The sequence below is a fragment of the Hylobates moloch genome, unplaced genomic scaffold, assembly GCF_009828535.3.
Source record: "Hylobates moloch isolate HMO894 unplaced genomic scaffold, HMol_V3 SCAFFOLD_6, whole genome shotgun sequence".
Classification (NCBI taxonomy): domain Eukaryota; kingdom Metazoa; phylum Chordata; class Mammalia; order Primates; family Hylobatidae; genus Hylobates; species Hylobates moloch.
The window spans coordinates 26,538,580-26,561,698 of record NW_026652281.1 but is presented as its reverse complement, the minus strand read 5'-3'; the positions used below and the strand labels follow the sequence as shown (position 1 = coordinate 26,561,698).

Sequence of the window (23,119 nt, the reverse complement as noted above, 5' to 3'; positions counted from 1 at the left end):
TGTGTGTGTGTGTGTGTGTGTGTGTGTGTGTGTGTGTGTGTGTGTGTATAAAGCCCTATGTCTAGAACATAGTAACAACTCATTAAATATTTAATACCTATCATTATATATCTGGGTTCTCTCACAAAAGCTAACACACTTCCCCTTAACTAGCTTCTAAAAATGTTGTCATTGTTATTTTATATGGGACTGCATTGTAGAAATTAGGCCTCTCATGTTGTTGGGGCATTTGATTTAATATTTTTTAGATAAGCCCAAAACAGTGGTAAATTTGTGATTCTGTGAACTGACTGTTTGTGAAGCGCTGGTAGCATGGTATCTCAGTGAAATGAGCATAATTTATTTATGCCAACCAACTAAAATTATTTCAGTGAAACCAGGATGAAGATCTGAAATATTCTGATGGGGAAAATCCAATTCTTTGATTTTTCTAGAAAATTCAAGTGAGACCAACATTGAGGTTAAAGCATTCCCACTGGCCTCATGTTGCCAGGTCATTGAAAGAGAAAGAATGCCAGAGGATCCCCTGTAGTTAAATTGTGAAACCCTAAACATGAGGACAGAGAAAAGAAGAATATGTCGTTTTTTTCCAAGTCTCTTTTACTCAGAAGTATTCCCCCAGAGAAAATGATAGGAGATGGGGCAACAAGGCTTTGTGAGACTCACTCCTGACAAGCCTTCTCAAACTCTGAAAGAATAACAGGGTAACTCCCTGTGGACTAAAAGGCATCTCTGGTCAGTCTAGGCCTTGGAGAAAGTTATTTTCTTGAGGTTGGAGGTCTGTTATTTCCCAGAGAGCAGGTTGCCTAAATTAGTGAGGAAACTGTACCATGTATGTGTTTTTTATCCCATCCCTCTGACCTCATCCCCTTACATCTCTGATCTGCAATGCAAATTTAATGCAGTCACAGATATTCTTGGACTCAGGTTTAGGAACGCCTGGGATGAGTTGTCACTCCTGCACACATCTCCCACCTTACCCTAGCAAAAAGTATGTGTAAATTTTTCTATACCCCTAATTAAAAGGAATGGTGACAGTAGCAAGAGATAATATTGGGAGAGGAATGGATATAGCTGACTACTTGTTACTCTCATTCAAGCTTCCCATGTTACTCTCATTCAACTTCTCTGCAGTTCTTGAAGAACATGGGTATTTTGCTGCACTATTCTCTGAAGCTTTCCCTTCCCCTCTACGTGGCCTTTGGACTGTACTCATTCTATAGTGTCTGTAAATGTGTTAAGAGTACACTATAACTAACAGAAGTAAAGAGTGCAATGTACGCTGATGTGCTCCTTCCAGAGGGAGACTCGCACTAATGGTCAAAGACAAAGAACAGGATAGAGGGATGGTGAAGGTGGTCAGTGGGAAAGAGTAGCAATTATAGAAGCAAAAGCTTGAAAGAATGGTTCTCTCTTGCTCTTATTCTTTTTCTGTTTGCCTTGACCCTCCTTTTTGGAACTCCAGTGTGACATATTGAATAAGAAGGAACTTGGATCTTCTCTCACTTGTTAAGAATGGGCTTTCCTCCTAAAATGCCCTACTAAGACTTCATGAAACACAGAAGACGAGGTGGCAATGAGCAGGCTACTTAGATCTGCCAACAGAGAGGGAAGTAATATGGAAGTAGAGAAGATGGTGGCATTAGTTCTTTCTGGAGAGAAAGTCAGGCCTTAGGTACTATGAATAAGGGGATTCTTAACAGAAATCAGGTAGGTGAGCAGCCTGGAAGGAAAGATTTTGAGTTGGATTGTGTAGATGTTGATTTTATTAATCTTTTTGCTGGACATAAACATGGTGGCTTGATGGTCCTGGTAATTTTCTCATTGGCAATATCCATAATAACTCACCCCCATCCGAGGAATCATTTTCCTTTCCTCCACCTTCCCATCACACCCACGCATAAGCCAAAATGCAGTCATGTGATTTGGACTGAAGCATCCTCTTGACCTCACCTTTTTTACTTCAGTGATTAATAAAATAAGAGCAATTGACTCGATTTGTATCAGCTGTAGTATCTACAACGACTGAGTCAAGGATTGGTAAATGACACAAACTGAGCTTACGAAATACCTTCCCCTGAGCTTTTCAAATTGGAGCCCAAGTTAATGCCGCTTTTTTCTGGTCAATAAGCTGTGTACATATGTACCCTGGTTTGCAGGCAACCAGGGTTGCATCTTCATGAAACCTCAATGAAACCAAGAAAATAAAGTTGATTCACAAAGAAACAGACAATAGATAGCAAGAATGTGATCTTGCTGGTGTTTGATTTCCTGGTTCCATCTGCTACTGCAGCAAACTCCACCCTTGTCCTTTGGTTACATGAACCCGAAATTCCTCTTTTGACCAGGCAAGCTTAAGATATATGCCTGGCTGGGCGCAGTGGCTCACGCCTGTAATCCCAGCACTTTGGGAGGCCGAGGCGGGCGGATCACGAGGTCAGGAGATCGAGACCATCCTGGCTAACACGGTGAAACCCCGTCTCTACTAAAAATACAAAAAATATTAGCCGGGCGACGTGGCGGGCGCCTGTAGTCCCAGCTACGCGGGAGGCTGAGGCAGGAGAATGGCATGAACCCCGGGGGTCAGAGCCTGCAGTGAGCCGAGATCGCACCACTGCACTCCAGCCTGGGTGAAACTCCTTCTCAAAAAAAAAAAAAAAAAAAAAAGATATATGCCTGTCAGCAGAAACCAGAATCCTAAAACAAACATGAAGTGATCAAAGCTACCAGGTTGTTTTTATTCATGAAGCTTAGCCCCAGCACCAACCCAACTATAAATCAGTTTAAAAGGGTTTTTTTCTAATATCATCATTCTAAAAAATAATGTCAAAAATAATTGAAAATTCTTGATTCCAATATTAGCTGTATGGCAGTGCTTTAGCTCATCAGTTTGCAAATGACTAGCTGGTAATATTGGCCCCAAATTGTCAGACTCAAGATTCATGCATTAATTCACTAAAGATATATATATGAAGACCCAACATTATTTGATTCATTTTTTTCAAACAAACGATCTCCTATCAGGCTCTATCATTAACTTTGTCTTTAGCCCCTATTATACAATTGTGTCAGGAGCTCTGGTTTGACTTGGTATGTAAATTGAGAACTGGCAATATTGTTTCTAATAGTGACACAGGCATATTCTTGGTAATTGTTTTAATGGTTCTCTTTTTGGTTATATAGCTCTATTTTTTTCTCTCTCCAAATTTTGTGCCTACTTCCCATAATTAAGAAACAAACAAATTATTGGGAGCAAATTGTAAATATATGAATACATCCTTCCAAGTCATTTATTTCCAGTCCCATTTTTCTCTGCCCACAATGGGAAGTACAAAACTTTAACTGAAAATTACTTAAGTTTTGCAATTATGCGTAACATAATTTTAATATACAAAATGAATGAACCATGAAGGAAATGATTGTTTCACCCTAGTGTTACAAACAACTAAGATTTGTGAGGGAGGAGATTTTAATAAGCGGTACCTAAAAGCATTCAAGTTATCTAACAAATAGGAAAGACCTATATTTTTTTCTAAAATAGAACATGGTTTAGAGAGTTAAATAATCCTTTCCACTGAAAAGGTCCTATTTCACCATGTTCTGTAGTTTTTAGAAAGTGAAGCAGGCAGTAAATTAGTGAGTTTTGGATATCCAGTATCCTTATGTCCTATAGCTCAAATGCTGCCACATTTATTTTAAATACTTTGCAAATGATCTCATTTCTACAAATTTAAAATTACTTAAGATGGTGTATCCCAGAGTTTTCCAAGCAAAAATTGTATACTAGGATAATAAGTGCTATTAAAAAAAAAGACTCGTGACAAAACAAATTTAAGAAACACTAGATAACAAAGTGGTTTCTTTACTGCAGGATTTCTCAGACACTTATATATGCTAAAAAGTGTTGTGAATCTGCCAAAGTATGGAAAGATAACATTTCCCATACTTACTTAATATTGGATTCTTTTTGAGTATCTCGTGAAACTGGAACTCTTTAGTACATGCTTTAGGAAATCAATATTGTCCTAATTCTATATAAATATTATTTACTCTCCAAATTAAAAAGGAGTATGGGGAAAGGTCTCTAATTTTAAGCTACAAATTACTATGATGAAAGTGATTTATTCAACCTGTGTGTTAATCCTCTACTAATATCTGTGGTAAGGAGTAACAAATGAGTCACGTAAAGGCAGACAAGTTTGCAGACAAAAAGGAAAGATCTACACACCCCTATCTTTGGTTACGGAGCTAATTAATGAACACTGCTTGAAACACTGTACGCTAATGAGACAAAGGAAATCATCTTTGAATTAATAACAAAAGCATATTCAGATGCTTTGCCTTGCGCAGGAAATAGAAGCAGGATATTTGTGGTTTCAAGTATCACTGATATTCTACAACTCAAATCTGCAAATTGCCAGCCACAAGTCTACATCTGTTTTACCTGCAAGACTCCTTAAGGATGAATTGTTTTTGTGGGTTAATTTTGTGAGTTGTTCCCCCAAAACACTTGCCCAAAATTTGGGCCTGTTTGCCCTCTCATGTTACCAGATTTCAGGCTAATCTTATGCATGTTTAAATAAGGATTACTCTGATAGCAATGTGTCTCTTTATATAAATAATTTGTAGCTAGAATTAGATATATCCTCTAAATGAATGTGTGTATATGTGTGTGTTTATATCTATAGTCAGATATATTTCTTGTAAACCTTAATTAAAGCATTGTGATTGTTCTTGCAATGCCTGCTCTGTGTCCTTATAAGTAGCTGGTAATGGTGAAAAAGTTTATGTATGACAGGGTCTACTTAAAACGTCAGCTAGATTTTTATCCATCATAGAAAAATTTCCAGGGTGACCTAATTAAACAATTTGTTAGTACAAAAGGCAATTAAAAAAAAACTACCAACCATATCCATGGCTTATAACATTTTAACCTAAAATGAAAATCAGATGATTTATATAACAACAAATGACTACTATAGACACTTGAAATCATTTATTCAAGGCATTTTTATATAATCTTGCAATCATAGTATAGATGTATAATAAGAGAATATGAGAACGCAAAGAAGAATATAAAGCCAATGTCTTAGCATTTAAAGTAAGAGTTATTCAAAAAAGTTACACGTCTTACAAATAACATTCCTGAAAAATTTGGGAGAAGCTAAAACTTCATTAAAAACCTAACACCAAATGACATGTTACTTAGTTTATAGCAAGCAGTTTTATATTAATTAAATGTTTATATAGCACAAGCTAAGATTTAATGCATTTTACATTCAGATTTAAATAACTCAGCACCATTTCAGCTTAGAGGATAAATGAAATGTTTAGTGTTTAAAAGTGGCCCAGGAATTTTGGTAGCTAAGAATGAGACTTAACTCACTGATTGAATATGTTGATTGTGAATATGAGTTCAAAAGAAAAAATATATATAGAAAAAAGGGTACTTTTTAGTTATCAGTTAATACACTGATTAGTATCAAAACACATTATTTTTAAAACAAAATATCTCCTTACCAGGAATTCAGTATTTTCATGCAATCTGCTAAAGATTAACTCTCAGTGCCAGGAAAATTTTAATGAATTGCATTTCTTCTAGAATCCGAATATTGGGAATGTTTATAAGTGTGACTATCCTATGAGATTTCAAAGAGAAAAAAATTACTACAAATAATGCCTAGTGAGTAATTGGATGATAGAAATTGTAAATAAAGTTATTCTATAAAAATATACAGATTTCCTGGAAACAGGCAAGTTGTATATTTATATATGTTATGCTAGCCTCAGAGGTCAAGACATCTTTAACCCAGACTGTGGTCTGAATCATTATGAGATCACTAATATGGCATATTGTAAACTGACTCATAAACTCCGAAATTATGTTCCTATTTAGTCCCTTTTCTGTCTTTTTTAGTGTGAAGGCCAATCTCCTGTCAGTACTCAACATTCTTTTTATCATTGCCAGTTCCTATTTTTTTAAATATATTTAGAGTTTGGTAAGACTGGTCTGTGTTCTTTATTTTATTAACTGATAACCTTCATCAACTAATCATTATCTTTGAATTTAGGCAGTTATTCAGAGAAAAGATTCAAAGTTCAAAATAGTTCAAAGAAGTTCAAAATTACTGAGTGTTAAATCAGTACTTGTGAGTTATTTGGGTGTGTTTAGAGGTGCCAGGAGGGGGATGGATGTTCAAATAAGGAATAAAGTAGTATTTTTAGCTTCCTAATTGAAAAAAAAATTGTCAAAATTAACCAAATAGTAGATGTTATATTTAAAAGGCAGACATTTCAGGGATTGAACACATTTTTAATTATTGGAAATACATACATGCATATAATTAACCTTTAATTTATTTTTAAAAATAAATTATGGTCATGAAAAACAATAGTGCTTAAAATTGAAATTTTATAGACATGTAATTTTATTTCCTAAAAATGAAATAAGATGAACCTTATGGGTAATAATGGGATTTTTAATACTTATTGAGGTTATAGACAGTCTTTCTTATGTCTCAATGCACATAGCATGTGAGTACTTGGCATATATTAGGCCTTCAACTAATGATGGATGGATAGACAGATAAAAGGCCCAGTGAATGATTGTAAATGTGTCTTCTCTTGTATATCCATGATGATATTGCCTAGTTTTTAATACAAGCTTAAGAATCAATAAAATGATAGATCTGAAATCTGTAGATGCCAGTCTGGCTCAGTATTAATACTGACAGTAGTTTTTTTTGTTTTTTTAAGAAAGCAAGTATATTAAAATAGCTCTATTAGAAAAGATTACAATTTGAAAGGATCATTCTACAATCTTAGAACTAAAAAGCAATTTAACGCAAAGAGGTACATCAAAGAAGCTATTCCATAGCTCAGTTACAGCTCAACAAAAGCTCTGTCTGTATTGTCTACTGGTAAGCTTGTGCCCTGGTGGATAAGGATCATATGTACCACTATATCCGCTAGTTGATGACTTTCCATCTGTAGCCCCTCTAACTGTGCTATGCACCCAGTGAGTGCAAAATGATTACTAGTAATTGATGTTGACTTTACAATTCTATGACATGTAATACAGGATGCCGAGGTACTTTTAAAATTCCACCTAACATGTTCTGGCACTGGAAAATCTTACTTGAGATTTTAATACTGGTTAATGTAGGAAAAATTCTGCTTAAGCACCACTAACTTAAAAGTGTAATTTCATTTTCTTGAATTTAGGAAAAAGCGAAATTCTCAAAACTCTATTATGGCACATGGTTTCACAGTTTAAAATGAAATCACAGCTGTCTCATGCAGCACAGTCCTTGGTTTTGCAGAAAGTATATTTTTCCTTTGTTCACCAACCCCTCAAGTATGTAATACTATGTGCTTTGCTAATTTAGACTATATCTCAGACACACACTCATGTGTGACTGATTCCTGAATAACCCAGAATGATGTTCCTGTGTTCTAGATAATATAAAATTTTTAGCATTCTTCTCTTTAACAGCTGAACATCTTTTTAAAATCTAGAAAAGTTGAAAAATCCTAAAATGTTTTTCAATTTTTTTAAGTTATTTGAGAGACAGTTGTGGTTTCGGGGGGACTCGTTTGTATGATTTTTATGTCAGCAAGAAAATTGTGTCTTTGGCAAATACTTTAATATGTTTAAATGCATATTATCTCTGGATGTATCACATCAGTCATCAAAATGACTTCCCAGTTTCACAGCTGCCTTACGTATACCAGTCCCAAGAATGGTGATATTAAGAATCCCACTTATAACATCTCTGCCTATGGGAAAGATAAAATGATAGATGGCAGCCTCAAGAAATATCAGACAGGATTGGGCAGCTCCCTTACTTAATTTGTTCCAAAACAAAAGTTGACTCAAGTCAAAATGAAATTGTGCACTTGAAAGAAAGAAAGTTATCTACTTATTTTTTAAATGTAAACATAATTTTTATATAGGGATGTAACTATCTGAGTACATGTATTGCCGTTTCTCTGCTATGTAGTAATATTTTTGACACCAATGGTAATGTGTTTGTTTCTTTCTCAGCACCAGATGTGTCCATATGTATTTAAACAGTAGGAGCATTGTTTCTAAATTCAATCTATGCTATGACATATAAAAACCCATTATTATTGTGTTGCACTAAAGTTCCAGCACTTTAGAAAAGTTTCAGTTCAAAGTCATTTTGGCTCATTCATTCAGATAATACTGACCCTTTTGCAGTATAATTTCAAAAGGAGCATGAGAAATTTGGATTTCTTTGAAAGAGTCAAATATGTAATTACAGAATTGAAACACTGTGTTAATTCACAAAGTGATGTAAATAATAAACATTAAAAATTTCCCAAGTAATGATGACTTTAAGTGTTCAAAATCCAGTTATGTGCTTTGTTATTGAAAACAGTCCAAACAAAAATTCTTTTGTTGTTTTCTGTTCTCTTTTTCAAAATACATAAATCCTACTGAAGTTAATCTATTTTTTCCCACTTCAGAACACCAGGCACTGATTTATCCATTGGGAGTTTTGCCTTGCCTTCTAATACCTAGATTAAGAAGACAAAATAAGACAAATTATTAACCTGATAATATAATGAATGAGTACAACAGACAAATTTAAAGTCAACCTTTTAAAAACTTTATGCAACAGTTTCCCTCCACCTACGCAGCAATCATGTTGTGAAATTATGTAGTAATAATATCATTTTAATAATGGTTTGAAGAAAGTGACTATATCAACAGCAGAGATGCCCGATGCCTACACTCTTCACATTTAGAGGCAAAGAAACCACTTCTGAAACACCCAAGAGGACAGCAGGACTTCTGGGACCAGCAGCCCTGACCAGGGGAATTCATTCCATGGAACAAGGGTGGCATGTCCACCAAGAAGCAGAGTCAAGGCCTCCGCTCCATCTTGAATTAGTCCTTCTCCAGCATGGCTTTGGATGTAGAATAATACATTAGTAGGCAGAAACTGGACCAAAGCTAATCAATCGAATATTACTGTCTTTAAATGTGATCATAGATCTTCATGTAAGGAAGTAAAAATTCACTTATTCCAAATCATAAACTATCAATTTCCAAACAGTAAATTCTGTGAGGAGAAAAAACAAAAAAAAACTTACATAGTATCTTATAACTGAAAGGAGCCTCAGAGTCACCTGATCCATATATTTTGTTTCAATGAGGAAAATGAAGGAGACAGGGTACATTAACAGCACACACCTATTTACTGGGTGGCTTTTATACATCAACAGAATGCTCTTAAATATCTGGCAGGAAAAGCAATCAGTGAACTGATAAATGATGTGTCTTCAGAGTCACACTCACTGCTGCTTACACAGCCACCAGACTGACCTGATGGCCTTAGGCAAGTTACATTTCCTGCTCAAAAAGCCTCCCACTGCCTCCAGAATAAATTTTAGCCTGCTCTTCAGGGCTCTCTTCCATCTGGCCCCAACTTACTTTTCCATCCTTTTTGTCCAGCTCGTAACACCACAAAATTTATGCTTTAGCCAAACTAGAAGACTTGTTTTTCCAAACATGCCCTGCAGTTTCCTCCTGCCATGCAAGTTGCCTGTGACGTTGACTCGCCCTGGGCTTCCTTTCCTTAATGCTCCCCAGTGCATTCCTCAGACTTCAAGGCTCAATTCAAATGTATCCTAAAGTCACTCCTGAAACTCAGCCCAAAGAGACCTCTCCTCTCCCTGAACTCTGATTCCTAGGAAGGGAGGCCTGATGTGAAAGTCAGACTATTAGAAGCAAGCATTATTATCCTGAAGGTGTGGGGATTTTTCTCAAATATTCTATACTTTCCCCAATATTTCCACTCAGAATAAGTATGATATTTTATTATGATCATTAATTATGAGTAATTTCACTTTTTCATATTTTCATCTGATCTATATTGGTTATAAACATTCCAGCTTCAACCACTCTTGAAGTTTGTTACAGTCAGTAATAACTAGTAAAAAAAAAAAAAAAAATCAACTCTATGTGGGCGACCACATCAGGAATCCCTCTTGTACAGTCATATTACTGGAGCATTACAACAATTTTTATTTCTTCTAAATATCTAGCAATATCCAATTCAATGGATTCTACTGATTAAAAGCAAGAGACATTCTTTGCAACAGACCTCTCCAGACCTATTTCTAGTGGGAAGTCAGTAAGACTTAGTTGGGAGTTACCAAACTTACAGCAAAGGTCCTTCTGATCCCACCACATTTTATTTTACCCCCCATGAAACTTCTCATATTGTGTCTCTATTACAGTTATATGTGTAATTCTCTCGCTTCCCCTACTCAAAATGCCTTTACTCAAATTATTTGAGAAAGAAATTCATTAAGCGGTGAGTGAGAGGCTGCAAGGTGGCAGACCTGTACCTGATAATGGGTACACAACAGTGGACAAGATACTAAATCACAGCCATCACTGAGTAGTGCAGGAGACAGACATTAAACAAAGAAATTCATAAGTAATTAACTGAAAATAGTGTAATAAGGCTACTGCAGTATAGAGATTAGTAGTCCTATTTATGTTTGCATTATTCAGTAATATCTAGTTCAGGGCATCAACAAACAGTACAAAAATGAGAGTGCAAATGAATAAATAAATGGAGAATGGATGAATAAATTAAGGAATTATAAAAATTAAGAAAAAATTAACTAATCTGTTTATTTAAGTGCAAATTATTTTAGCTTAAATTATACTGGTATTCTGGCAGTGGGGGGCAGGGGTTAGTTATGCTATAACCAACTCCGTACAATATGGGCCATAAAATCTGCCAGGTTTTCTGTGCTGTGGGCGTGTTCAGAAGAATGTATGTGACTCTATTTTTTCAGTGCTATCCTTTTGCTATCATAGGCTTCATCTATCTCTAATGTTGTGACAACACTTCTAAAGCACAGTCTCTGCTTCTTTATGTATAAAGTCCTGGGTTTTTGTATCAGGCAGAAATTTCTATTAATTATGAATTTCTAGTATAGCTCTGTTATACCTGTCTGTAGGATCCAGTGGCACTGGTGGTTCTCCAGTGACAAAGCAAAGCTGATGAGTGTTGAGTATCATTCCAATGGAAATAGTATTCTCATTGTTGGGAAGGCATAACTCAAGTGGCATGTGTAATTATAATCTAGCACCCAGCAACACTTGGGGAGGTAGTGCTTAAGGAGATGGGGCAGGACAGACAGGCATGCAGTCAACCCTACCCAACTTTCTTTCATTATTTTCATCAAAGCACCTCCCTGTGAATAGATATCTTCCAATATTTCATTCAAAGAAGAGTCTCAGGAGTAGGAATATTATGAAGAAACCTCCACACACCTCAATCTTTTGCAGAGTATTTTCCTAGTATCCATGGTTCTAGAACTCAAATATATGGCATCTTGATTTGTACAGACTGGGTGGGGGGGCTATCTCTTCAGTTGCTTACTTTATGGCAGTGGTTTTCAGAATGTACTTTGAAGAACCCTAGCAGTTCTTTCAGGGACTGTGAGAAAGGGGCAGGAAGCAACTAATGGGGCTTCTACAAGCTCACCCACTCTACATATTGAGCAATTTGATATGTTGGGCCTTCACAAATGCCTTCTGGATAAACACTGTAGTCTGTTTATGTCTTCTCCTGAAAACTAAGCCTCTCCTGAAAACTAAAAACCTTAGTACATTCCCCTTTGCCTTCCATTATTAAAAAAAAAAAAAAAATCAGACTGCATACCATTTTCTGCCTTCGGTCTGCTTACAAGAAAGCTGCTATAGTGGTAGAAACAGATACATTCCATGTGTAATGTTTGAGCATGAATAAAAATTATTTGTGACAACAACTACTTAGCTAAGCAAATAACACTTACGGTGAAATTGTGCAGCCTGAGGCGTATGCATGGTGTCCTGTGTAGCGAATGTCACAGCGCACAACGTTGTTGGTATAGTCAGATTCAGGAACCAGGTAGCTGGGGTTTACACTGACCTGGGCAAAACAAACAGCATTTGTGTTAGAGTTCCTCAGTATTTCTTTTTCCATAGGGCTACAATAAGGAAATTGTTAATGAGGGACTTAGCTAAATCAAGCAGGGAAGGGATTTTAACTTAAGTAAGTGATTAAACTCTGGAGACGTTATGGAAAGAGACTGCATATTTTCCCCTGAAGTTCTTTAAAATAAGACAGATTATATTAGATTAGATTGTTTATAAATAGTTTAAGGATGTATAATTGCTTCCAATATCATGATTATTTAACATGTGAATCCAGAGAAGAGGGCCTATTGATCTGCAATATCAGTACATGATATATTTTCAAAGGTCTTTACCTTTAGGATATAGTTTCCAGGTTTTACATCTGTAATATCAATCCACTGGCAGTCTATGTCTGCACCATAGGTATCATAACAGCCAGGACTCAATCCCTAAAATAAACAAAATAAAAAATTTAAAATGATGATATATGGTCAGACTATGCTAAATAATATGCTATTATTTGCAAATTAAATTTTAAGTTAGTACTTACAAGAGTCTGACATAAAACTATACTTATATTTCATCTCCCTTGAGAAGTATTTATTACTCAGCCTTATAGCACCTCCAGCTAAAAAAGATACAGGACTAATATAAGTAGTAGTACACCTCACTTCTTAAAAGTGTCATATATCACCAGAGATAAATGCAATCTGCAGGAACAAAATAGGCCTCTACCAAAGTTCTAGAATTTTAACAGTTCAGGAATAAAGGCCACATAATAATTAACTTAGCTCAAATGTCCTCTTCTCAGTGAAATCCTCCCCAGTTTCCCCTTTTGGTAATTACCCTCTTGTACTTTGAACGTCCTTGATACTTTTTATTGTGGGTAGCTTTTAGAGTGTTTATCCCTTTTTGCTCTGCATTATGATCATGCTATGTAAGAATATAGCTAACCAGAGTCTGCAATTTCCCTAAGGGTGGAGTTTATGTTGTATCTTTGAATAACATTTATTAAATAGTATGTGGCAGGAACAATTGTAAACATTTATATATATATATATATATATATATATACACACACATATATATACACACATATATATATACACATATATATATATATATATTCAATTTTCACAACTACATGAGGTGCTATCATTATCTCCATTTTATAGATGAGAAAACTGAGGGATACTAAGATCAAATAACTTACCCAAGGGTATCCAGCTAGTAAGTGGCTAAGCTGGTTTTGAGTTTAGGTAATCAAGGTCCAGAGTCCCTGTTCTTAACTACCCCACTATACTCTCTCTCATACAGTCACTGTAATATGACATATTTTGTTGAAGGGGTAAATGCATGACTAAATTGATGAATGCCACATCACTCCACTTGCTAAAATATTCACATCAATAAGTAAATGAGTGCCTTCTACAGGCTGGGAGGAGAAAAATATAACAAATACAGTCCTTGCTTTTAAGAATGTTATAGTCTAGGGAAGTTTCCTCAGATTGGAGTCTGTAGGTATATTCTTGATTCCGTTAGTTCTTCACAAAAAGTTTTAACTTGTATTTTCATCCTAATAGTACTTTAAATTAAAAGTACATGCTAGATTCATTTTAACTCAATACTGCCATTCAGTTCTAGCAACCAATATTGCTTTGCAGTTTAAGATCACTTTGGTCACCCAAGAGACATTAAAATCACCTTAGCATGCTCTACCAATGCTGGTTTAGCTGTAGCTTGATTTGGGAAGAGCAGGGGAGAATTGTGCTGTCATAGAGCACACAATAGCACAGACAGGCCAAACTTAGAAGGGTCAGTGTCGCGGCAGTGAGACTCATATTCTGTTGTTATTATCTAGATTCCTACCTTTATCCATACATCACTTAACAGTATGTTGAGTAGTAAATATAAAATGAAGAATTTTTGGTCTGATTCCAGCATACAATTCTGATTCTGGCATATAATACATACTCAATAAGTGTTAGCTATTACTTCTGCTACCACAATGTTCATGACATTGTAAAGGATTCATTGGATTAGATATCCATTTAAGATGGGTTTAAATAATGCTTCGATGCTTATCTTGCCTTCAAATAGACAAAAGAGCTTTAAAAATGCTGAAACTGGCACTCTAGAATTCATCAGCTGGCAGAACTTAAGTATAAGCTTTGATTATTTGCACAGGCAAGCAAAAACTAGAGTTACTAAGGCAAATAAGCATTTCATGTAGGCAGTCAAAATATAAAAACAGATTAAATGTAGAATGTTAGGTGAGGCTCTCTAAATCAGCAATTTGAGTTTTAGCAATACATACTATTTGTTACATTAAATTAATAAGGTGAATGCAACTGTTTTAGTTTTGTATATATTTAATATGTAAATTTTTGTCTCAGAACACAGGAGTTATTAATATGTAAAAAGTATAAATCTAAAGAAGTTATACCTAGTTTTATGCTTGAATACATTTAAGCAGCATTACAATAAACTAATCTGAGTCATCATTGGGTGATTGAGAGATTATTTTTTCCTTTAAATGAAGTCCATGTGAAAGAGACATTGGTCTAATGAAAAAAAAACAAATATATAAATCACTCAATGCAAGATTTGGTGAATAATGGTTAAAAAGAACACATATGGAAGATGATTAACAAGAAAGCTACCATATAAAATGAAATGGGGTCACCCCAAAGAAGGGGGGAACCAGAAGTGCTATAAGGTCTACAATCCCAGCTTCAAATATTTCAGAGTGAGCTGTCCAGAGTGCCTCTTTTTGTAAATGAGGCAAATAAACTCTAGGTCCCTTGCACAGGACTTACAGATCACTGAAAAGGGAATCTCTATACGCACACATGAATAATGTGTGGGTAAGTTACATCTCCTCTTTCTTAAGTAAGTACTGTCCTGGGGCACGTAGAAGTTAACCTTTCCCCCTCCAATTGTTATGATGTTCTAAGCTCAGAGAAAAAAGCAATGGTAACATTTAAGTCACCAAACAGCTTCCTGCCACAGCCCTGGAATTTGCTTCCCAAGATGCCAACTCCTGATCCCTTCATACCCTCAGTTATGTACATTCACTGCCCCTTGCCAAGATCTGGGCGGGAGTCAAATTATAATGTCCTTTTACAAATTAGGGTTTCATATGGAAATACTGACATAGCTTTTAACTGACAGGCATTTTCCAGTGATAAAACATACAAACTGCTTAGTTCAGCACTACTTAAAAAAAATCCATCCAAACAACATCTGACATCAATTATACTGTAGATTTAAATATATATGTGTGGAGAAAGAAATGGTGTCCTTCTGCTCTTATTTGCATTATTAAAAGAGACAACTTTTTAAAGTGTTTTTAAAGAAACGTATTTCTCCTCCATTTGCTAACCCCAACCACTATTCTATTTTCAGCATAAAATAGAAGGAAGGAATGGTTTCACAGGTGAAAAAACAGAGATCTCTTTTTTTACAGTTATTTACTAAGCCAGTTAAGGAACACAGAATGGGTGCATGTGTTGTCAACCATTCAGACTTTTTCAGAGAATAAATTTCTGTTCTTCATTGTGGAATGTAACAAGGACCCACACTAACCTGTGATCATGAATAGGGGCTACATGCATAACTGTAAATACTTCAAAAGTAATTTGGATCATCAAGCCATCATTTGCCTTTTCCCAGTTATTTTCCATCTTGACAACATGGACCTCAAATTGAATGCTTTATAAAAGAGAGGTGAGAGGAAAGAAAATACTAGACTCATGGGGTATATCATCTACCGTTTTCTTTGAGAACAGTCTCTGTATCCTTTTGATAAAAATGTGTGTTCGTTATGAAATGCTATTTAATGCTAACTAACGGTAGATGAGCTGTTTCTCTCTGAGGCTTGAGGTTCTGGATTTCAGGGTGCCAACATACCTGTGTGTGTGCAGTACATGCAAATCGCCTGTGGTAGCCATAGTCACAGGATGTGTCTTCAAGACAGAAACTTGCTTTGTGGCCTTCAGCCACTCTCCTCTGCGTGTTGGCATCAAGCAGGTCATAGTGGCTAAACTCATCCATACTGTGGTAATGTCTAATGTCCCACAAAACAAAATGATGGTGGTCAGTTACGTACAGAGAAAGCAATGAAGATATTAAATGACTTCCCCCATGGCTTCACAAATTTGTTTTCACATTAAAATTGAGACCAAATTTATCTTCTAAAAGAGAGATTCGTGCTAGGGTTTTTTTTCCCCAGGACATAAATCTATCAAAATTGTAAGGTTTAACTTTGCTACTAGGACAAAAGACTTAGTTCAGTATTTTGCTTTCTTATTGTACCCCATTTTGTCTTTGAATATTAAATAGAAATGGACAATAAATTATCTGTGCTTAAGTGAAACTTGCCATGTGTTCTCTAGTGTATTCCCCTTGGCTGTCACTGCTGATGTTTCATTCCAAAAAGCAGCACGTGACTTTTTCAAGGTTTCTATGAGATCTTAAAAAACTGAGTTCTCACATATTTAAAATCATTAGTGAAAAGCAAGGGAGAACTCATGGCATGTTTTATCCACCATTATTGTTTAAATAGTACACACTTTAATTTAGAAATAAAGTATTCCTATTTTATCAGGAAATTAAGTGACTTATATCTACTTTTGTCATTTCATTAAACGAAAGGTGCTGAGCTGTTCATCTTCCCACATAAGGAAAAAACAATGAGGACTGGCTTGGATTTCAGGAAGTAAGTTTAAGGCCACACATGTGGATTTACTGAAAATAAACACCCAGGCAAGTTACTAAGGCAAATGATAGAATTACCTTATGCGAAAATCCTTAAATTTAGGATAGAACAGGCAACCACCTTGGGCTTGATACAGGTCTTTTAAAAGATGGAGGAAGGTCCTTCTGAGCTGATGGGGTGTATCATCTACATCTTTCTTTGAGAATGGTTTCTGAATGCTTGTGATAAAAAAATGTGTGGTCTTTATGAAATGCTATTTAATGCTAACTAACTGTAGATGATCTTGGCTGTAATGGACTTTTAAGTAAATCCTATCTGTAATGCATTGGAGTAAATTTTATTGAAGTCAATTGCTGTATCCTATCAACAGCTTTAATAAGCTGGGCTTCAGATTTTCCATTTCAAAAGATAACAGGATCTTGTAGTAGATGGGTTATGTCAAATTACATAGAGAAAAATTCTAAATATAAGTAATAGCAATTTTCTCCCTTTAGGTAAGAAATAAGACTTGCATTTGTGATATCAAAAATCACCCGAAAAATGAAAAGCAACCCAAAAGTACCCAGGAGGCCCATTTACTTACTGATGACAACTGTGCCATTCCCAGGAATATCTTGGTCGGCTGGGTAAGAAATCTGATGTCCCTTGGTTTTTCACTCTTTGGGGAAATCTGAGCAGCACCCTGTGATCATAATCTCTGACATCTGCCCTGTATGCAGTACTGTGATTTTGAAAAAAGAAAAATTATTATATTCATAGAATATTAACTAAAGACAAAACTACAAATAAAACCTCCATTATATAGTAGTGACAATCCTCCTGCCCCAACTAGACTATCAGTTCCAAGAGTCTAGGGCATTTTGTTTATTTTGTTCATTGCTGAATCCCAAGCTCCTAGAACAGTCTTGGAGTAGTCGGAGCTCAATGAATATTTGGTGAATAAGTGAACAAATAACAACTATGGAAATCCACAGATCTTAACAGTAAAAACATAATAAGCATTAAAAATCTAAATGTCAGAAGTAAACTTTATATCTAGAATCAATTCAAGTTTGATCATATGAATGAGTGAAACTGAAGTGGAAATAATCCCCCAATAAAAAAAATAATTCATAGATATTTATTACAAACTTCAAATTTAACAAAACTTTTAAAATAGTTAATGAGCTGCAAACTGAGGAAGTAACTCTAAAAGAGCATACCCAGATTTAAATTAATAATTTCGTAACTTCACTATCCCAAAACAATGGCAGTACTGTAAAAACATCATAGGGAATTCAATGGTGTGAGTGATGCAAGACTCAGGAATGAAAATGAGCTTGGATTTCTTCACTTCCTTTAGCCTGACAATTATAAAGGGTCAAAGTGGAAGAAATGTACAAATAAACATCACTGTGTTCCTACTAATATATTTAGTGCGTCTATATGTTCAGATGGTATTGATGACCTTATTTTACACTTTAAATTTTTGATTAAATTTTTATTAAAACATCTTTTGCTCCCTCTGCTGTTTCCCAGAAGTAAACTCAGAGAACCCCAATCCCAGAGTTGCTATTTTATTTTAGAATAGTGGGAAAACAAAGCTCTTGCTCACGGTCTTATACTGGCTGAAGTAATACCAAAACAACCAAGTTCATCGTGGTCTCAAACAAAAGAGGAAAACTTAGTCTTTACCAATAAGGCTACGATGGCAAATTTGCCCCCAGTCTCTTAAGGGGGTATTAACACACCCTTCCATTACAATAAATTTTTTGAATTACTGTATAGTTGTTTTATGAAAGGTGATTGGAACAATTGACTCCCAAGTTTAAGTATCTTGGAAAAAGAGCATGAGACTTTCGGTCTCCAGGATAAGGGTCTCCTCCACCTCTCTGATTCCTGCTGCGGTTTGAGACAGAACCCACAGAAATCTTCAAAATATTAACTCTCCGTCCAGGTCAGCATGCCCAGGAGGTCACGTTCCACTTTTCCCAGCTCTTGTCCCACTTCCTAACACTTGTCTGCGCGAAACAGTAGCAGTCAGAACCAGGCACCAGAGCGCCCCCTGAAGGAAGACCGGGGAGCGGGGCCTCAGACATCTCAGCCCGTACCTGGCCAGACAGTTTTCCTCCGCCGCGCATCTCAGGTTGTACATGGACATCTTCTGCACGTACGTGGACGCCTGGATGTAGTAGGGGTCGGCCACCAGGTCTGGGAGACCTAAACGTCAGCAGGCGACGGGCGCAGCAGTGAAACAACCCGGCGCCCCCCGCTCCAACTCCCTACCCCTCTAGGTCCCTTACTCCTCACCCTTCGCCCACCGGGACTGCAGAGTGGAGCGGAGGGCAGCAAGAGAACTGGGGACGCCTGGGACTGCAAAGCAATGTGAAAAGGAAGCAGGAGGGGCCAGACGCGCGGTTTGCACTAGATTCCAGGGCTGCCACTGCAGGCGCGTGGGGGAGGGATCGGATCTGCGAGGACCGGGGCCCGCCGCGCCCAGGCAGCCACGTCGAGAAGCCACATAGCTGAGGTCCAGGTGCACGGGTGCTTCCAGCGGACTTGGGGGTACTTACCGTACTGGAAGTAGCCAGTGCCGTATCCGGGCCGGTACCTGCCCCCAGGTCTGGGCCTTTCATAAGTATCGTAGTAGTTGTAATAAGGGTTGTCGTCAGAGTACTTGTAGGGGTTGTACGGGTCGTCACCCACCATGCCGTCCACGCGACTGGGCGGCTGCAGGTTACTGAGCGCAGGGACATCTCCCGGCGCTGTCTGGTTCTCCGCGCGCGAGGCGCCAGCTTCGCGGGCTCTAGATGTCGAGTAGCCAGCTTGGAACCAGTGGCGGGCGGTGGGCCTGGGGCGGCCGGCGGTGACTCCAGATGAGCCGGCCGTCCGCGCTCGCGCCGCGGCGGTGCGGTTGTCGCGGATCAGCAGGATCGGAGTGCGGGGCTGCTGGGCGGAGGCGTTGGCTGCCCCAGGGACGGCGGCGCCCGGGTCCCGGCGGCGCTGAGGCTGGTACTGTGAGCCCAGGCTCAGCAAGCTGAACACCTGCCCGTTGTTCTCCCATTGGATCTGCTGGCGCCAGGCGCCCGGAGCCGCCGGCGGCTCGCGTGGGGGCTGCTGTTGGCCGGCGGCGGGCGGGGCGCAGTGCACTAGCGCGCAGAGCTGCAAAGGCCCGAGCAGGAGCACGGTCCAGGCGAAGCGCATCACTCCTTTTGCCAGATTGACCCCGCTCGAGGAGGACGTGGCTCAGAGAAAATAAAAACGGGGCTCAAATCACGTGAGGGAAGGAGAAATCTTTAACCAAGGAGGCGAGCGGAGCACGGGTATCTCAGTCTCCACCAAGCAATGCCAAGGGTGGGATTCAGACCCTTCCCCAGTCAAGGCGGCTGCTCGGACGTGGCACCCTTCCCTTTCCCCTTTCTCAGTCCTGGAAGGCAACGGGGAGCAGCGCGGCAGTCCCGGAGAGCGGGCAGTGTCTGGAGTGAAGGAAGGAGGAGAGATTTTAAACTTTCTGGCACGTTTGCAAAGTTACACAAGCCGTTCTGGCCCGGCCGCCCCTCAGCTATTTGTTCACGTAATGCGATTGGAAACGTGCAAGGCGGACAGCTCCTCGCCTCTGCCCCTCCCTCTCTCCCCTCCCTGCCCTCCTCCCCCCAGACACGTTGCACAGGGAGCGTTAAGGGGAAAGAACAAAACGGAACACACATCCTGAGACACACTGGCTTAATCTGGGGCGAACATGCAGGAATTTCAAAAAACTCAGACAGGCGAAGGCAGCCAGGCCATGGGGCGACGCCAAAATATGCACGAAGAAAAATGCTATTAGGTCACCAGCCCTTGAGAGGCGGGAAGTCGGGAGGTTGGGAGGGTGCTGGGGGCGAGAGGGGGGCGGGGGAGGATTGTGACTAAAGTTTATCCATAAAAGAGTTAACCAGACGCATTTCCCAACGCACACTCACTCGCTTTTATAGGAAGCGCCCTCAGCAAATAAACCCCAGGATATCAAATTTTGTTTTTCTGTGTGTAGGTAATATGAGAAATGGGTTACAAATTTATTTCCTACAGTGAATATTTTAATAACCAAAAGTGAAATTGTACAGGGAACAAAGCCAGCCAACGCTGCAGCGATGAATAAACCTGTCTCCTTTTCAAAATGCCGGCCTGATTTGTACTTTGAGTAGAAGTGGAGAACCATCTTTCATCTCCATAGTGTCTACAAGGAAGATTCATTAAAGACTAGAACAAGTCTCCATGAGAAAACACTCAGAAGGCATCTTCACATACGCATTTTATAAGACATTTTTCTCCATCTTATAAAGAAGTTTGACTTTGGATTTAAAAAAAAAATTAAATCACCTCTGTTAAATACAGAAAGTCAGTAAAACATTGCGTCCTGTTTGATTTATCTTCCAATCTAAACAAAGAAGTTGCTGAAGAAACAGCCTTAGAGTTTAGATTTTGGTAAAGAGAAGGAAGTAGGAGTGGCCAGAAGAGAATATAGGTGGGGGATAAATTATGCTGACTGGAAAGAGATACATAATGGACCAGTTATTCATATACCAGTCCTGGTTTGGGCAGTGCTAGAAACTTTGCAACAAAAAATGGTTACTAAATGGTCTGATTAACACTACTACTCAAAACCAGATTTTGGTAACCATTTTATTGTTCTCATCATTGGGCTGTTGTCCAGACATACTTCAATATTCACATACCTCTGTTAGTCTCTGTCTCTCCATATTTAATCACCACATTTTGGTGGTGGGGTGGGCCTCTGCTGATTTTGACTGCCTCACATCCATTTTCCTTTTCTTTCTAGTAAGAACAACTGGATTTTCCTTTGAGGGGCTTCCCACCCACCCCACTCAGTTGCATAGTGGAAGGACTGAGCATTTATGAGACTTACTCCCTTCAAGAAGTGGTCGTGAGATCCAGGTTTGGCTAATCAAGCCATCTCTCTAGATGGTTTAATTTTATCTGGGATCTGAATCTTGAGCAGAAGGACACTGTCAAAAATGTTGCTCCTCAAACTACTGAAGAAAGTGCCCAGGCCTGTCTGGCGCAGTGGCTCACACCTGTAATCCTAGCACTTTGGAAGGCCAAGGCAGGCGGATCATTATCATTGGAGGTCAGGAATTCGAGACCAGCCTGGCCAACGTGGCAAAACCCCGTCTCTACTAAAAATACAAACAAACAAACAAAAAAAGCCGGGCGTGGTGGCGCATGTCTGTAATCCCAAGCTACTCTGGAGGCTGAGGCTGGAGAATTGCCTGAGTCCAGGAGGCAGAGGTTACAGTGAGCGGAGATCCACCACTGCACTCCAACTTGGGCAACAGAGTGAGACTCCATCTAAAAAACAAACAAACAAGTGCCCATTATGTCTTGCTACACGGATCCGCCCTCCGCCCGCCCCCCCAAGCTGCTTTAGGTGAGTACATTCTGAGACCTGGTTCTTCAGCATTTCCTTCTTTCTTTCTTGCTCCCCAACACCCCCCACACCCCCCATGCATTCCTTTGTGACTGAACATGGTCAGAGTCCATTTCTGTTGTTTTCCACCTAAGAACGCTGACTGACACTGAGCAGGGTGTGGCTGCTTCTGTGGGCTAATCAGTTCACATGATTCTCAGTTCAGGGTGATGGGTTTGGTTCAGTTTGAGTCAAGTTAGATTTCCCCTGCCCATGACCGCACAGCATCCTTGGTCACAGGGAAATATCACATGGAAGTTTGCCAGTGGGTTGGCAAATCTATTACTTACATGATAAGTTGCACTTGAAGATGAACATTCAAGTGCAATTCCCACTGATGGCAAGTCAACAGTGACATCGCACTCTCCCTAGAAGGGTCAGAGACCTCCCTAGCTGTCATTTTACAGACTTGCTGCAGTGCTTAAAATTAAACTAAAGAGCTTCTGCACAGCAAAAGAAACTACCATCAGAGTGAACAGGCAACCTACACAATGGGAGAAAATTTTCGCAACCTACTCATCTGACAAAGGGCTAATATCCAGAATCTACCATGAACTCAAACAAATTTACAAGAAAAAAACAAACAACCCCATCAAAAAGTGGGCAAAGGACGTGAACAGACACTTCTCAAAAGAAGACATTTATGCAACCAAAAAACACATGAAAAAATGTTCATCATCACTGGCCATCAGAGAAATGCAAATCAAAACCATAATGAGATACCATCTCACACCAGTTAGAATGGCGATCATTAAAAAGTCAGGAAACAACAGGTGCTGGAGAGGATGTGGAGAAATAGAAACACTTTTACACTGTTGGTGGGACTGTAAACTAGTTCAACCATTGTGGAAGTCAGTGTGGCGATTCCTCAGGGATCTCGAACTAGAAATACCATTTGACCCAGCCATCCCATTACTGGGTATATACCCAAAGGACTATAAATCATGCTGCTATAAAGACACATGCACACGTATGTTTGTTGCGGCACTATTCACAATAGCAAAGA

General features: G+C 38.6%; 2 protein-coding genes across 2 annotated transcripts in view; one reads left to right on the top strand and one right to left on the bottom strand.

Moving 5' to 3' along the window:
- Positions 1–23,119, top strand: part of ZNF474 (zinc finger protein 474) — a 118,280-nt gene that overhangs the window by 20,908 nt on the left and 74,253 nt on the right. Inside the window, exons 3-5 of the mRNA XM_058440578.1 lie at positions 16,607–16,670; positions 17,165–17,296; positions 21,466–22,074. The gene's annotated coding sequence lies outside the window, so the exon portion shown is untranslated. The remainder of the gene's footprint in view (positions 1–16,606; positions 16,671–17,164; positions 17,297–21,465; positions 22,075–23,119) is intronic.
- On the bottom strand, positions 4,982–20,127 carry LOX (lysyl oxidase). Its single transcript, XM_032156583.2, has 7 exons — positions 19,223–20,127; positions 18,761–18,869; positions 17,254–17,391; positions 15,863–16,019; positions 12,304–12,399; positions 11,848–11,963; positions 4,982–8,544 (listed from the first exon to the last, which is right to left on the bottom strand). Exons 1-7 carry the CDS (start codon positions 19,851–19,853, stop codon positions 8,538–8,540), a joined length of 1,254 nt encoding a protein of 417 aa, XP_032012474.1. The 5' UTR covers positions 19,854–20,127; the 3' UTR covers positions 4,982–8,537.

What these genes read in the sequence shown, in the direction of transcription:
- LOX (XM_032156583.2), bottom strand. Translation starts at nt 19,853, where the DNA reads ATGCGCTTCGCCTGGACCGTGCTCCTGCTCGGGCCTTTGCAGCTCTGC. An exon ending in CATGTACTGCACACACACAG is followed by an intron (nt 12,400 to 15,862) that starts GTATGTTGGCAC and finishes TGTTTATTTTAG; the next exon opens with GGATTGAGTCCTGGCTGTTA. An exon ending in CTGGAAACTATATCCTAAAG is followed by an intron (nt 11,964 to 12,303) that starts GTAAAGACCTTT and finishes TGTTTTGCCCAG; the next exon opens with GTCAGTGTAAACCCCAGCTA.